The 13407-nt window shown below is 42.3% G+C and overlaps 1 protein-coding gene across 8 annotated transcripts in view; it reads left to right on the top strand.

The window, feature by feature from the left end:
- The window catches only part of GRIA4 (glutamate ionotropic receptor AMPA type subunit 4), a 250369-nt gene that overhangs the window by 222795 nt on the left and 14167 nt on the right, over positions 1-13407 (top strand). For 3 of the 8 annotated variants that reach the window (XM_086613693.1, XM_086613685.1, XM_086613670.1), the window contains one exon: positions 11045-11159. The exons of the other annotated variants lie outside the window; for them this stretch is intronic. In XM_086613693.1, coding sequence (XP_086469819.1) covers positions 11045-11159 — 115 coding nt within the window. The remainder of the gene's footprint in view (positions 1-11044; positions 11160-13407) is intronic. 8 annotated transcript variants of the gene reach the window in all.

The following is a 13407-nucleotide window of genomic DNA, read 5'->3' as shown; positions in this document are numbered from 1 at the left end:
ATCAGGTTGCTCAGAGCTCCATCCATCCTGACCTTGAATGTTCCCAGGGATGAGGCATCTACCACCTCTCTGGACAGCCTGTTCCAGTGTTTCACCATTCTCATTGTAAAAATTTCTTCCTTTTATCTAGTCTGAATCTACCTTCTTTTAGTTTAAAACCATTACCTCTTGTCCTATTGCAACAGGCCCTGCTAAAAAGTTTGTCCCCATCTTTCTTATAAGCCTCCTTTAGGTACTGGAAGGCCTGCTAGAAGGTCTCTCTGGAGCCTTCTCCAGGCTGAACAACCCCAACTCGTTCAGCCTGTCATCATCTGAGTGCTTCAGCCTTCAGATCACCTTTGTGGCCCTCCTCTGTACTCGCTCCAACAGCTCCATGTCGTTCTTATGCTGGAGTCCCCAGAGCTGAACGCAGTACTGCAGATGGGTTCTCACGAGGGCAAAGCAGAGAGAGAGAATCACCTCCCTTGACCTGCTGACCACACTGGATCTGACTACTCCGTGAATTCCTGAGATCAGCAATAGCAGTTAGTTCTTTTTTTTTTTTTCCAGTTGCAGCTGCTGAGAAGATGGCAGGAGGTTTTCTCTCTTGCAGTGGCTCTTGCCACAGATACTTGCATCTCTGTCACCCTGAGAGTGGTTAAATGCAACTCATTTTGTATGACTCTTCTCTGAGGACATCTTTGAAATATTAGCTAGGATAGAGGACTTCTCTCACCTTTTAGGGAGCATCTTAAGCTGACAGTGAGGTAGTTTGTGAAAAAGGCAGGCAGACATGCTCAGTTGAGGATCTTTATTTGTGGAAGTCACTCCATTGTGACTCCTGATGGTTTTTTACTATTTCTTAATCTTAAACTAATCAGTGGCTGTTATGAAGTCTTGCTGATTGCAGGGAGGAAAATATAGCAACATATCATAAGGAGTAGAATAACAGGAGATCATGTTAAATATAGTTCCCCTTATCCATCTTATCATATGTTCAATAAGGGTGAGATTCAGCCTGGCATTAAAGAAAAATTGGAGAAGTCTGATAGTGAAATCTCTTCAAATATTGCCAAATTTGAACCAGTCTCCGAAAATGCCAGATATCTTCAGTACTGCATTAAATCTTGCATTTATTATATTAGCTGCCCTGCTGCCCACTGAATAGAACATACATTTATAGAGCACTTTGAGACATGGGGCTAGCTAGGAACCAGGAAACCTAATTTTTGCAGTGAGTCCAACAGGATACTTTACTTTCTCTGATTTGTCATGAGTCAGCAGTGAGTCCTGGCTGGTTTTGGAGGTCACAGTAACATTTCTTCTGGTGACAGGTGATTCAGCCTAGGGCTGGGTCTTCCTGTGGATGAAAGCTGTGAAATGCTCAGTCAAAGATACGGTATTTCTGGCACTGCTGGGACATGTTGAATGGAGTGAAAAATTAGAAGCTGCTGAAACAGCTGCCACCTGCTTCGTGCTGGAAGATTTCGATGTAGTAAAATCTTCCTCTGTGTAGGGTGACCAGAGTCTACAATCTTAATAGACTGCCTGGTAATCTGTCAGTGATATCAAATGGATTGAGATGGATATAAAGAAGGAACAACTTTCTAAGATACAAGGAACCACTCCCCATTTCTATTCAGTAAGCACTGAATTGCATCCAAAAGAGACAGGTTTTTCCTAGCCTCATTCTGGGTGAAAATAGTCGTTCTGTGGCATTCAGAAGCATAAACTTAAAATGCGTTACAAATCTGTCTAAGATATTATGTAAAAGAAAATTTAAATCTGCTGGCCAACATCAGTAATGATGAATAATATTTTCAATCCTGTTAAAATCAAGTCATCCATTTGAAAAACAAATAGCTCATTTGTACAGACAGTAAACTGCAGAATTTGGCTTTTTCTTGCGGATAGAGCAAAATAAGGAGTCTCAACGACATGCGCCTGGATAACGTCACATAATGTCACTTAGACCTTCACTAATGCAGTCTAGGTAGGAGAGGAGAGGGACAGCATGAGACGTGCTAGAGCTTCACTGCTGTGGGCTCCACCACAAGCTGCTGCTGCCTGTCTTTCAGCAGCACTAATCCAAAACTGATGAAACCTCTGCCTGGCACTGAACTGCATCCTGTGCTCTGCCAGAAAACCCCACCTGCCTGTGCCAATACTACCATTTTCTCTCAGTTGGTGGCCCCTAAATTTAGGAGCTACTGGAGAGGCAGGTGAAACAGCTTCCGAACACCCTGCTGCCACAAAACTGTGAGTCGAGATCTGCTTCACCTAAGGTATGAAAAGGCAAAAGGCTTTCTGCCAGCCGTGCCAGAGGTGAATGTTATCCCATCTGAAAGCATTAAGTATTCTGGGGGCATGTGTTTAAAAATGCTCATTTTACACATTTCAAATTTGAAAATATTATTGTAAGTGCTTTCAGCAATATCAAATGTATAAAAACCATAAAGAGCTCAGGATTCCTAATATTCCAGAGGTGAGAGGAAGTTTCGAGGCAGTTGGTAGTGGGCTATGCTTATTCTCAGAGCAATGCCTGCAGTGTGGAGACAGTGTTAGACCAATGCTCGGAGACTTTAGAAAAATCCCACTCAAGCCTTTAAAACACATATTTCGAGTTGCAGGTGTTGGACTGCAGCAGCCTATTCGCATAATCCTGCTTATGCTGCTACCAGCAGGAAAAAATGTACTTTGAAAAGCAGTACTGCTCAATGAGAACAGGATTAGGTGGCTGCTAGCAAAAATTAAAATAGCTTGGAGTTGAGAGAAACTGGTGTTTCTGCTTCTACAAAAGACGAAAGACTGTGTACTGAACCAATATGAACAGCTACTCTAGGGACGATTTTATGTATTTTTTATTTACAGCAAAGTTTTGTATAAAGCAGAGAAACAAGCTGAGTTGCCTTCCCAGGTCAACTGCAGTTGTTTTTACACAAGTAAAATATATATTTAATTGCTGGTGCCAAGAAGTGTTTGCATACTGTAATTGGAATATCTTGCTGCAAAACAGCTTTCAATTTATATAAATATTTTAAGCTACAGTCATCAGACCTCTAGCTGGTGTAAATTGTCAGAATTTCTTTGAATTCAAAGTAGCTATGGCAATTTTTAGCAGCAGTGGGTCTCCCATTAATTGGGACTCCTGCTGATCCTCAAGGTGTCAGTTTGGCTCATATTTATTTACAAAGCTCAGTTCAAGTAACTAAGCTGCATACTTAGGATATACATAGAAGCTGTAAGTACTCAGTGCCCCTGGAAATTAACCATCTTATTTGAACGGCTAAATGGAGAGTGTTATGCTCATTTTAATTAGCCACAATTGAAAAGTATTTGAGCACGGCTTTAAAATTCCCACCTCTAAACAAAGGATAACAATACATACAGACTCTTGTAAAGATACTTTATTCTTAGTGTTTGTAGAATATTTTGAGATACTCTTGTGGAAAAGTTGTTTTAAATGCAATTGGACAGGGGATTTTTCAATAACATTTATAAACAGTAGTAGTTTCTAATACAGTACACAACCTGCCCATAGCTTTTTTGCAAGACTTTTGGCTTTCTACAGGCCAGTCAGTTCCTCAGGGTTATGTGGAATTTGCAAGATGGAATTCAAGAGGCACTCACTGTCGTGGTAGATCCTCCTCTGGGCCTGGGCACTCAGCTAAGATGGCCGGTCACATCCTTGCTCCCATAAGCATGTATGTAGCAATGGAAGAGTTTAGCAGGAAAGCCTGAGAGACTCACTGCAGAAGAGCTAGAATTGTTGTGAAGAAATGCCAAGACTCTGTTTTGTTTGAACCATCAGCTACATGTGAAAATGTCTTGATATGTGCTGTGCTTCAGTATTTGAATACAATCTTTTCATACAAATAGCATTACAGCATGCAAAGCTTTATAAATCCCAATACAAAAATTATTCCTATAAATTTTTGAATGCATTTAAAAAAACATGATTTCAAAGTTGGCCCTGTGTCATTAAAATTTAGGTTGTTTTTCTCGTAAAAATGCTCTTGCATTAACTCTCTTTTCTAATATTTGCATTATTGATCCTTCAAGCCTTCTGAGTATAGAATGATGTAAGCTTTGGCTACATCTTCCTCCTTAACAGAGTGCTTGTTTCATTCCTAATTTATTAAACATATTCAGCCAGTGCCATGCAGCTTTACACTTAATTTCTCTTGATGAATTGTCAAATGCCCTTAAACTGCACTGCATTTGTGTCGCGTTACAATCTGCCATCAGCACTTTTCAAAACATGGTTAAAAACAACAGCTCAGAAGCTGGGCAGGTTTGAATTTTTTGCTTAGTAAGGTTGCATTTTGATGTTTCCAATTTAAACCCATTTGAATGGATGATATGAACAAGCTATAAAAATGCACTCGCTTGTGTTTCACTAAATACATCTGAGACAGATCCTCAGCTGCATCTGGGAAGCGCCAGGTTGTGTGGCAAGGGGAGTCTCTCGGGCAGCTGTGGCCTCCTCTTCCCAAGCCACCTGGGCTGGATACAGAATAGATTATGAAAGAATAGCTGCGATTCATATCACTGAAATAAGGTCACTGAACTCAGCATCACCGGGCTCTCCCTCTGCCTTGTCCCAACGGAGAACCCCCTCCAGCCTGCGCCAGCAGTGCTGAAGGGCTTGTCTGGGAGACAGCTGCATCAGCAGGTAGCTGCAGGGAGAGATGTCCACAATGCAAGGAAGAAAATGACCTTTGAGTTGCTTGAGACGCGTCATCAGTTGCCAACACGTCGCTGGCTGTGACACTGTGGTCTTGGGAAAGCTTGTTCCTGCAGTGAACTGCTCCTGCGGGTGCACCACTGCATCCGAGCCTTCACTTCCCATTCTGCAGTAGTTTAATGATCCCCACTTCTTTCCAGGCACTACTTATATAGGGATATATGTACAAACTTACACAACAATGTAGTCATGGATTTTACTGGAATAAAAAGCAAATCCCTGTATTTTGCCAGCTGGTCCATACCTCTCATATGGCCCACCTATGGTACTTTGATTGTTTAACATTCAGGTACTTTTCTTTTGAAGTTTGCTGCACGTTCAGAGAACCGGAGGTGAAATAGAGGTGGCATCCCTCCGCACAATGTGACTTCTAAGTGACTGAGCGATTTCTAAGGCTTTCAAATCCTTGTGGGAAGGATTTGTGAAAAGCCTTTTTAGATGTTCAGGGTCTCTGCTTCTGCCTCAGTAACTGCAGCCGAGGCACCAGCAGTCCTAGGACGATACGCTGTGCAATACGGCTGTAGTTTAAACAAAGCTGTCTCTGTGTACCTGCAGTCTCATTAGTGAGTCATGTTATTTTTGCACATCCTGCTTGTTCGTTATTTCGAGTGAACAACATCCCCAACACTAAGCAGTGAAACAACAGTGCCGCCGTCTGTAAAGATAATGGCAGAATTTCACCAAGAATCTGCCTGGGATTCGGGGAAGTATTTTGCTCTCTAACGTGCCTGTTACACAGAATTTATGAGTCTAAGTTCAGGAAAGGGATTCAGGAAAATGTCAAAGCTGCTTAAATATCTAAGACATTTAAGTTTTCCTGGCAAAACTCTACCGGTTGCCTAAAAGATTGTTATTAAATGCTCCCAGCAGAGGTCCTGCCTTTGTTGTAATGAATACTTAGGGACCTGACTTCATGCAGGAGGTCTCCCTCGTTGCCTGTGCTCAGGCCAAGGCTGACTCCTGAATTGCATTTGCGGATAGTGCTCAGCAGTGCTGACGAGTGGTGGTTTCCATCCATCCCATCAACCACTGTGCATCCAGAGGTTTTGGGAGTTTAAAGATGACAAAAAGCAGCTGTGGCTGAGACTGTGGATACTTATTCAAGTGTAATAAGGCTGGAAAAAGCCTTTTCTACCTGTTGCATGTGTTGAAGCTCTGGGCATTAGGCTGTTGAAAACGGGTTTGATCTTACTGTGCCGGACGCATTTCATGTTTTAGTTTCTGGTTTCTTAGCGAGGCAGAGTTCCTGTGCTGAAATAGGTGCTTAAAGTGTTGCATTAGGCAGAACGTGGTGCATCCTCTGTGATGTTCCCATATGACTGTCTCAAACTTCCAGCAGTGATCGTGATGTTGGCTGCTGTGGTCCCTAGCCTGGGCCTCTGTCTCATTGCCTCGTGGTGCAGGGATCTTTGTGTGTCTCTATCAGCCTTGGAAATGCCTCTTCTGTGGTTGAGCACGTTAATGCCAGGTACCACAGCGTTGTATGCCATAGCTTTGAGGTCGTTTGTCGAATGTCTGTGTCACTGCTTCGTACAGACTGAAGTCCAACAGGCAGGTCGTCTGTTAACCATTGCTGTGACTCAGACTCACTGGAAGTCAAAGCAGACCTCTCTGCCCACTTCCCTGGGCCTTGGGCAAGCACCCTACTGCGATTCTTTTGGGCAGCAGATGAGGTATCCCTGTCTGGAATCACAGATGTTATTTTGCAAGGGACTGGGTAGTCATCTGTCATCTGTCTGTGCAATTTTATCTTTTGCTGACTGGGAAAGGCATATCTGCAGTTGGCACAAGTAGGCTCTTTAAAAAAAGAAGTGACACTGATTAACATTTTAAACTGCTTATTGCTATTTATTTATAGGGAGATGGAAAGTGATTTTAAATGAGTGAGAATGATTTAATTCTCATCAAGTTTTTCATACTGTAATTCTACAGACAGCTTAAAAAAAGCTGTGATCCATACATTTAAATCACTGTCCATGCACTCAAGTAATTGTGAAGTGAGGCATTACTGTAATGCCAGAGCTACAGTTTTGGCTGAACTGGATTGACTATCCCATACAAGGACTCGGTTTTCTTCTGAGTGATGGAAAAGGCAGGATTGTGCACCGACAGCAAGGATTAAGAATCAAATATTAATGTGCTTGCCTGCTTTCTACTATTAAAACCTTACTCTTGCAAAGATCTCAATTCCTTTATTGAGGAACACATTGTTCTTTAGTGGGAGTTTTGACAAAGTGTGGTATTGAGGATACAGTCCTATTTTTTAGTGATGAAAGAGCAATTTCTGCCACAGATGCTCAAGCATCAAAATGCCTTCCTCTGTGGCAGAATGAAGCACTGTCTCAGATGAGTATGAGTGATCTAGCCTAGCTCTAAGGTCTCAGGTATATAATTTTCAATGTAGTCACCGTTGCACCTATTGAGATCTCAGTTACAACATTGCTGTGGGAGATACAGCAGTGTCAAGCAAAGGTTCTCTGTGTTTTGCTGACCAGAAGGAAATTGTTTATTTCCACATGTTGAGGTGGACCTGGATAACAAAGCAACAGAGAAAGCAGTGTGAAACTAACCTGGTTTTACATGGCCTACTAGACATGATGAAGACAATAATGTGTTACATTTGTAAATCATACAGTTTGATTTCAGAGCAATGATTGCGGCTTAAATCCACGTTTACTTCTTCATCCTTTTTATTTCCATTTCTCTATTGTGCTGTGAAACTGTCTATGGATATGGCTAATAACCCAGCTAAATAACCCTCTCATGAATGGGTTTCATTTATTTATTTATTACTCTAGGATTACTATCAACCAGCTGCAGCTTCTCTAAATGACTGTGGGAAAATGTTCCTTGATAATCTTTAATGCTTCGAAAGATAAATTCAAACATTTGGCAAGAGAGAAAGCTCTTTGCCTTCATCATGGAAATGACACATGAAAACTTACATTAGTTGTCAAAAAAAATCACCTAGTTGTTTTTCATTCATCTTAAGAACATCCAGATAAGAGATCTAAGTAGACATTAACTTGAAAAGCTTGAAAAAAGAGTTGTGAGTTATCAAATAACATCTTCACTGAAGATAAGATAAAGATGGAAAAAAATCTTTCTAAAGGCTTTAGCATAAGGTTTTTGTCTAATTCAGTGAGCTTCAGTGTTCATACTTGAGAGACTACGGCTTAGAGGAAATAGTAAGAAAATGCTTTTTCAGATTGATTGATAGGGCTTCCCATCTGCTTTCAAATAAAGCTGTGCTTAAGTGGCCTGTTGAATTGAGAGTTAGTGATATTCCTTGAGATGCATTTCATTTTTCATGGGAGTGATCACTCCTGCCCGCATCTGTAGCACTGTCAAAGCAGCTGTTTATGTTGTTGCTACCCAGTGTGACAATTAGACATACTAGCATTAAATTAGACCTTGCTTTGGTTCCTGTTGAAGGGAGAAGGAGTTTTGACATTGACTTTGTACAGAGCACACTCAAGCTGTATATCTAGGCCATTTTCAGAATAAGTAGTGTTGCTCAACATCAAATAAATAGTTTCTAGGATCATCTTTCATCTATGTCTCAGTCCCAATGTCCTTACAAAGGTAAAATTTAAATTTAGTGTACTGGAAATTTGTCTGTAAAGTGGCAAGGCTGGTCACGCAATTACCTTTCTGAACGGGGCAAAGAGGCCAAAAGCATAGGCTTTGTAACTAAAAGCTGAGTAGGAGAAATCTGTAGTAAATATGACTGGTTCTAAAGTAATTGCTTCCAAGAACAAAAGGGACAAATGAACAATTTCATTCCAATTTTGCAATTGCTCCTCTCCCTCTGGAGTGCGAACCATAATTAGAGCACTTACACAAAATCACATTTGTCAGCCTGGCTGCTAAATTCCCCTTAAAGCTTTATCTGCAAAGAACAGTCTGTTATCACTCCCACTACAGCCTACAGTTCTTGTTTTCACTTTCAGGGACAGACAAGCAATTACTTTATCTGTATTGAAAATCTCATATAAATGTAACTACAGTGGAGCTAGGTAAAGTCAGATCTACGCACAAGCAGTTCCCAAACTTCGTGACCAGCCAACAAAGAACTGTCTCAGTTCCAGCAGGAGCTTCTGGTATATGAAAAGCTGTTACCAGAAGACAGCAAAGGTATATCTTGAAGCTGACATTTGTTCCACAAACGGGCCGATGTTGTAAGGAATGCTCTCTTCTAATGAGTGAGAGAAAAAATTCCATTCCAAGACCAGAAGAGACCCTCAGGTACCAGAGACCAGCTGTCTCTAGAGGGGGTGAATCACAAGCCCCAGTAGCTTCTGGTGGCATAAGATCTGATGGAGCCCTGCCATCAGAGGATCTCTCTTCCCCAACCCTTCTCCATGTGCTCTGAAGGTGTTGCATCCTCTCATATTTGATATGAGGAAAATGCCATTGGCAGACATAGCTCTTGCCAAATCCCACTCAGCCCTGACAGACAGATCTTGACATCATTAAACAAATTCAGAGAGAAACTCCATCTTTCTCAACTGCATATTGTCCCTGAAGAGCAGTTGTTAAGCTACTGGCACCTCACAGATTCTTCTCTCCCTTTGGAGATTAATGGTGCTTCAAGAGTATGATGCCACCGCTCCATATGCCTCTGCGGATCTGTAGGCAAGCCTGGGCAGACACCCACCAGAAAGCGTATATGTCTGGTAGGCATAGATGCACTAAGGACCTCTGAACATGAAAAAAGTTTATTATTATGAATTATGAATAAATATTGAGGTAGTTGTGTACCATTAGGATATGTGACTGTCAAGGCTCTTAGTAATAAAGATAGGAAGTCGCACACTTCAGCAAGTGGAAAGGTTCCTCAGGAGGTGATGAAGGTTGCATAAATGCCTTGGCAGATTAGTTATCAACTGTTTTTAAAATGTCATGTAGTGACTGTAGATCCTATCATAAATCCAGGTACCTTATATTTTGATTTGTATGGTAATCTATACTGTCAACCCTCTGCCATTCAGTCTTAATGCTCTCTGGACACCTAAAGGAAAATCTCTGAGCATGCACAGAAGCAACCCAATCCAAGGACCAGCTGTGTCCCTTTCTTGCCTGTGTTTCAGTGCACTCCCAGCAGCCTTGATTTCATACAGAAACGGTGATTCTGCTCTTTAGCCTTCGTGTTGGCAACCACCCTCTGCCTGCACAGATCCACAGTCTCTCTCAGGTATTTCTCTCATCTGAAAAAAGAGCACTTAAACATGAGATGGAGGACACCAGGTTCATGGAACCCCTTTCAGTCTGTTGTGCCTATGCCATTGTGCTGCTAGAGATGCAGGATTCGCCTTACATCCAGTGGTAGCATAACATGTATAAACTCTCCAGGGAAAAGTCCTTAGGGAGATTCAACTATCTGCTTGTGTCTCAGCACCCAGCAAATGGGCTGGGTTTGATCTTCCCAGCGCTTGAGCTTCTGCTTGGCTGCACTGTCCCCAGGTTTCCCCAGAGAGGATGTGCTCCACTGCCACCTTCCTCCCCCACACCGTGGATGCCTTTCGGGCTGGGAGATGGGGTGCTCTCCCAGGATAGCAGGGCAGTCCCTGGAATCACAGCACTAAGCTAGACTCCAGGTCTTGGATTTGAGCTACGCCTGCAAAGGGGGCAGGACTCCAGAGCCTGCATCCCAAATGTAAGGATGTGCCTACAGCAGGTGATGAAGCTTCAGATGGGCAGGACTCCCGACACTTCTTTGTGCATTGTTTTCTATTGATTGGCTCTAGACAGCATCGTAGTCAGCGTGGGAGCTGTTGGCGCTGCTCTCCAGCTCTGCCTCACACTGCCCGTTTTGGGAGCCTTAGCCCATGGCTTGTGGGAGGTCACTCTGAAGTGCTACATGTCAAAACCATATGGTTTTGGTGACTGGCAGCATCTAGCAGAGGCCATCTGGATCTTGACTCTTTAGAATATGGGAACACCTTTTCTCATCGGCTTGAAAAATCAGCCTGGGCCCACACTAAAATTATTCTGAAGATAGATTCAAATAAACCTGTGCAAATCGTTTATAGTTCTAGGCAGAATTTTATCATCATTTTGTGAAAATCATTTTGGTTGGTTGATAGAACTTTCTCGTTAAAATCCAAGCCATTCTGAAAATCATTTCGACACTAGAAACACATTTTTCACGTTTGAAAGTAACCACAATTATTTGTGCTGCCAAGGGCTTTGAAATATGGAAATGAGAGGTTTATTTAGTGTGTGGATCAAGCTTATAAACAGCTTAAGTCCTCATTCCTTCTAACATCTTAACAGCTGTGCAGTTTCTTACAAAATATGTTTTATCGTTTCAAGAAATGCTGTTAACCTCGCAGTTTTAAAACTGAATGAACAAGGCCTCTTGGACAAATTGAAAAACAAATGGTGGTACGACAAAGGAGAATGTGGCAGCGGGGGAGGTGACTCCAAGGTTAGCCTCAATGTCACCAAAAGCGGGTAAACAGTATGTAAAGTAATTGGTGCATCTGCTGGGATTTTACCTGCGACGAAAGAGCTTCGCCAGTAGCACAGCACTCCTGGTACCTGCAGTCGTAATCTCGATGTATGCAATTACTGTCAAAGCAAAAATATTTGCATTTCTTTAAGCGCCCCAAGGGGAACTCGTAAACCATCTCTGCTGTGAGATCTACCACCAGTTTTCTTCTGAAATTGTGATGAGCCCTTTCCAAATTGCTCTGGTGAACAAGCAGTTTGAAACCTTCAGAAGCAAATACCAGCTCAGGCTTTTTTTCTACTGTATGGTACAACCCAAAATATTTTTCAGTGGCAGTAGAGGAAAAGGATGAAAATCAGCGTGGCTGCCTCCTAGCAGTAATCTAACGCATTGTCCAGGCTCAGGAATGTGCTGTTGACACAAACAATACTGGTACAAATTACAGTTTTCACGTAAGTATCCATAATAGGACAAATTTCAGCTGAAATATGTTCATGCTGACATTTCCTGATATCTTAGCAGCAAATTGAAATCCATGGTGGTTCCCTAGGAAGAATCAATTATAATTTATCAGACAGGAATTTTAGGCTGAGGTGATGACAACTTCTTATTTTTCCTGCATTTCCATATCTTCCATATGGCCAGTGCTACTACTTCCTTGCCTCCTCACAGCTTTCTTTTGGGAAACTTTTGTTGTGCTGAAAAGAAGCAAGGATGTGGAAGTGAAAAATGGTGAAGTGGGGGAGGACAAAGATATTTAAAATATCCCTTCCAGGCTAGGCAGCATGTAATAATATTTATTTATGTGCTTGTGTGTGAACAATATATAAGAGAATGCTGCACAGGTGACTGTACAGGCACAAAGCTAATCAGATATAGATGGTTAAATTTGACTGATTTGTCATACACAGTTTATGTAGCTTTCTTTACAGTTGCCTACATGTATTTTTTCTTAGTATTTTCTCTCCTTCTTTAGTCCTCCTGCTCTTTCATGCTGTGTCATGGCCTCAGGGACCATCCCTTGGGCTGTTCTGCACTCACCCAGAACTGGTCTCCTAATCCTCTTCACTCTGCCTTCGATCCTGCTGCTCTACCTGTTTTCCCCCCACCGCTCTGCTCGCCAGCAGTCACAGTTTCAAAAATGGTCTCTATTTTCTCTTGCCAAGTGCTTAGGTGTATTAGACCTGATAGCACTTACCTGCAAGTGGAGCAGACGAAAACTTCTTGTAAGAAAGTGGACAAGTGAACCATAAATCTCTCTCATTGCTACCATGATACGCTCCACCCAAGCCTGAACTTCTGCATTATTGGGGGAGGGATGTTTATTTAATTTTTTTAAATGTCAGAGACAGGGAGTCACATCATTAAAACACCTCAAGTTTCTTAGAATACACTTCTCACAAGCCTGCTGTGGTCAAAAGGTGAGATAAAAGCTAGACAGCAAAATAAGGATGCTTTCAACTTACTTTCCCTGATTACCAACCACTGGTGTTTTGAATCACAAAGCAGGAAAGGGGAGCAGCTCATGGTAGAGGAGTGGGCAGGTCTTCACCAGGGCAATATCTGGAAGTGCTGAAGGAGCAAGTTTGGTGTCATGGCAAGTGGTAGAAAAGGGAGTGAGGGGAAAAAGTAGAAAAGAAAGGCAAGGAGTGAGGTCCATGGTGAAACAGGGAGGATCTGTGAATGCAGGAGGGAGGAAGGAACACATTGATGGTGTAAGTGAACAATAGGTGACACAGACAGGTCAGGATGCAACAGAAAATATGGCGGACAAGGCAGTGTTGGCATAGGATGGAGAACATGATGGAGCTCAACCTGTGGTCCTAGGGCTATACACAGCCTGCCAGGAGCATTCATCTAACCTCAGGGCTATTTCTTGCCACGCTTTTTTCCCAGGCACAGCTGAGTGAGCAGGCAGTACTGGTGATCCCAGGAAGCCCCAGGTCTATGATGCACCTGCACTGTCCATGTTCAGTAGGACCAGGCACATCATGGAGATGAGCAGGCATTACCATGCTTCTCAAATTCTACATTACAGCAGCATCTGGTCTTGTTTTTTAAACTACAGATACTCTGACTCCCCATAGTGTTAGTTAGCCATTTATCATCTACGAAACCCATTTCCTTGTTCAGGAACAGTCTTGTAGGATCTGATCAATTAACGTCAATAAGACCTTTCCTGCTGAATTAATGGAGCTCTAAATAGTTTAATTTTATCTGCTAG

This window comes from Tauraco erythrolophus, chromosome 1, assembly GCF_009769465.1.
Source record: "Tauraco erythrolophus isolate bTauEry1 chromosome 1, bTauEry1.pri, whole genome shotgun sequence".
Classification (NCBI taxonomy): Eukaryota; Metazoa; Chordata; class Aves; order Musophagiformes; family Musophagidae; genus Tauraco; species Tauraco erythrolophus.
This window is presented reverse-complemented; position numbering and strand designations above follow the sequence as displayed.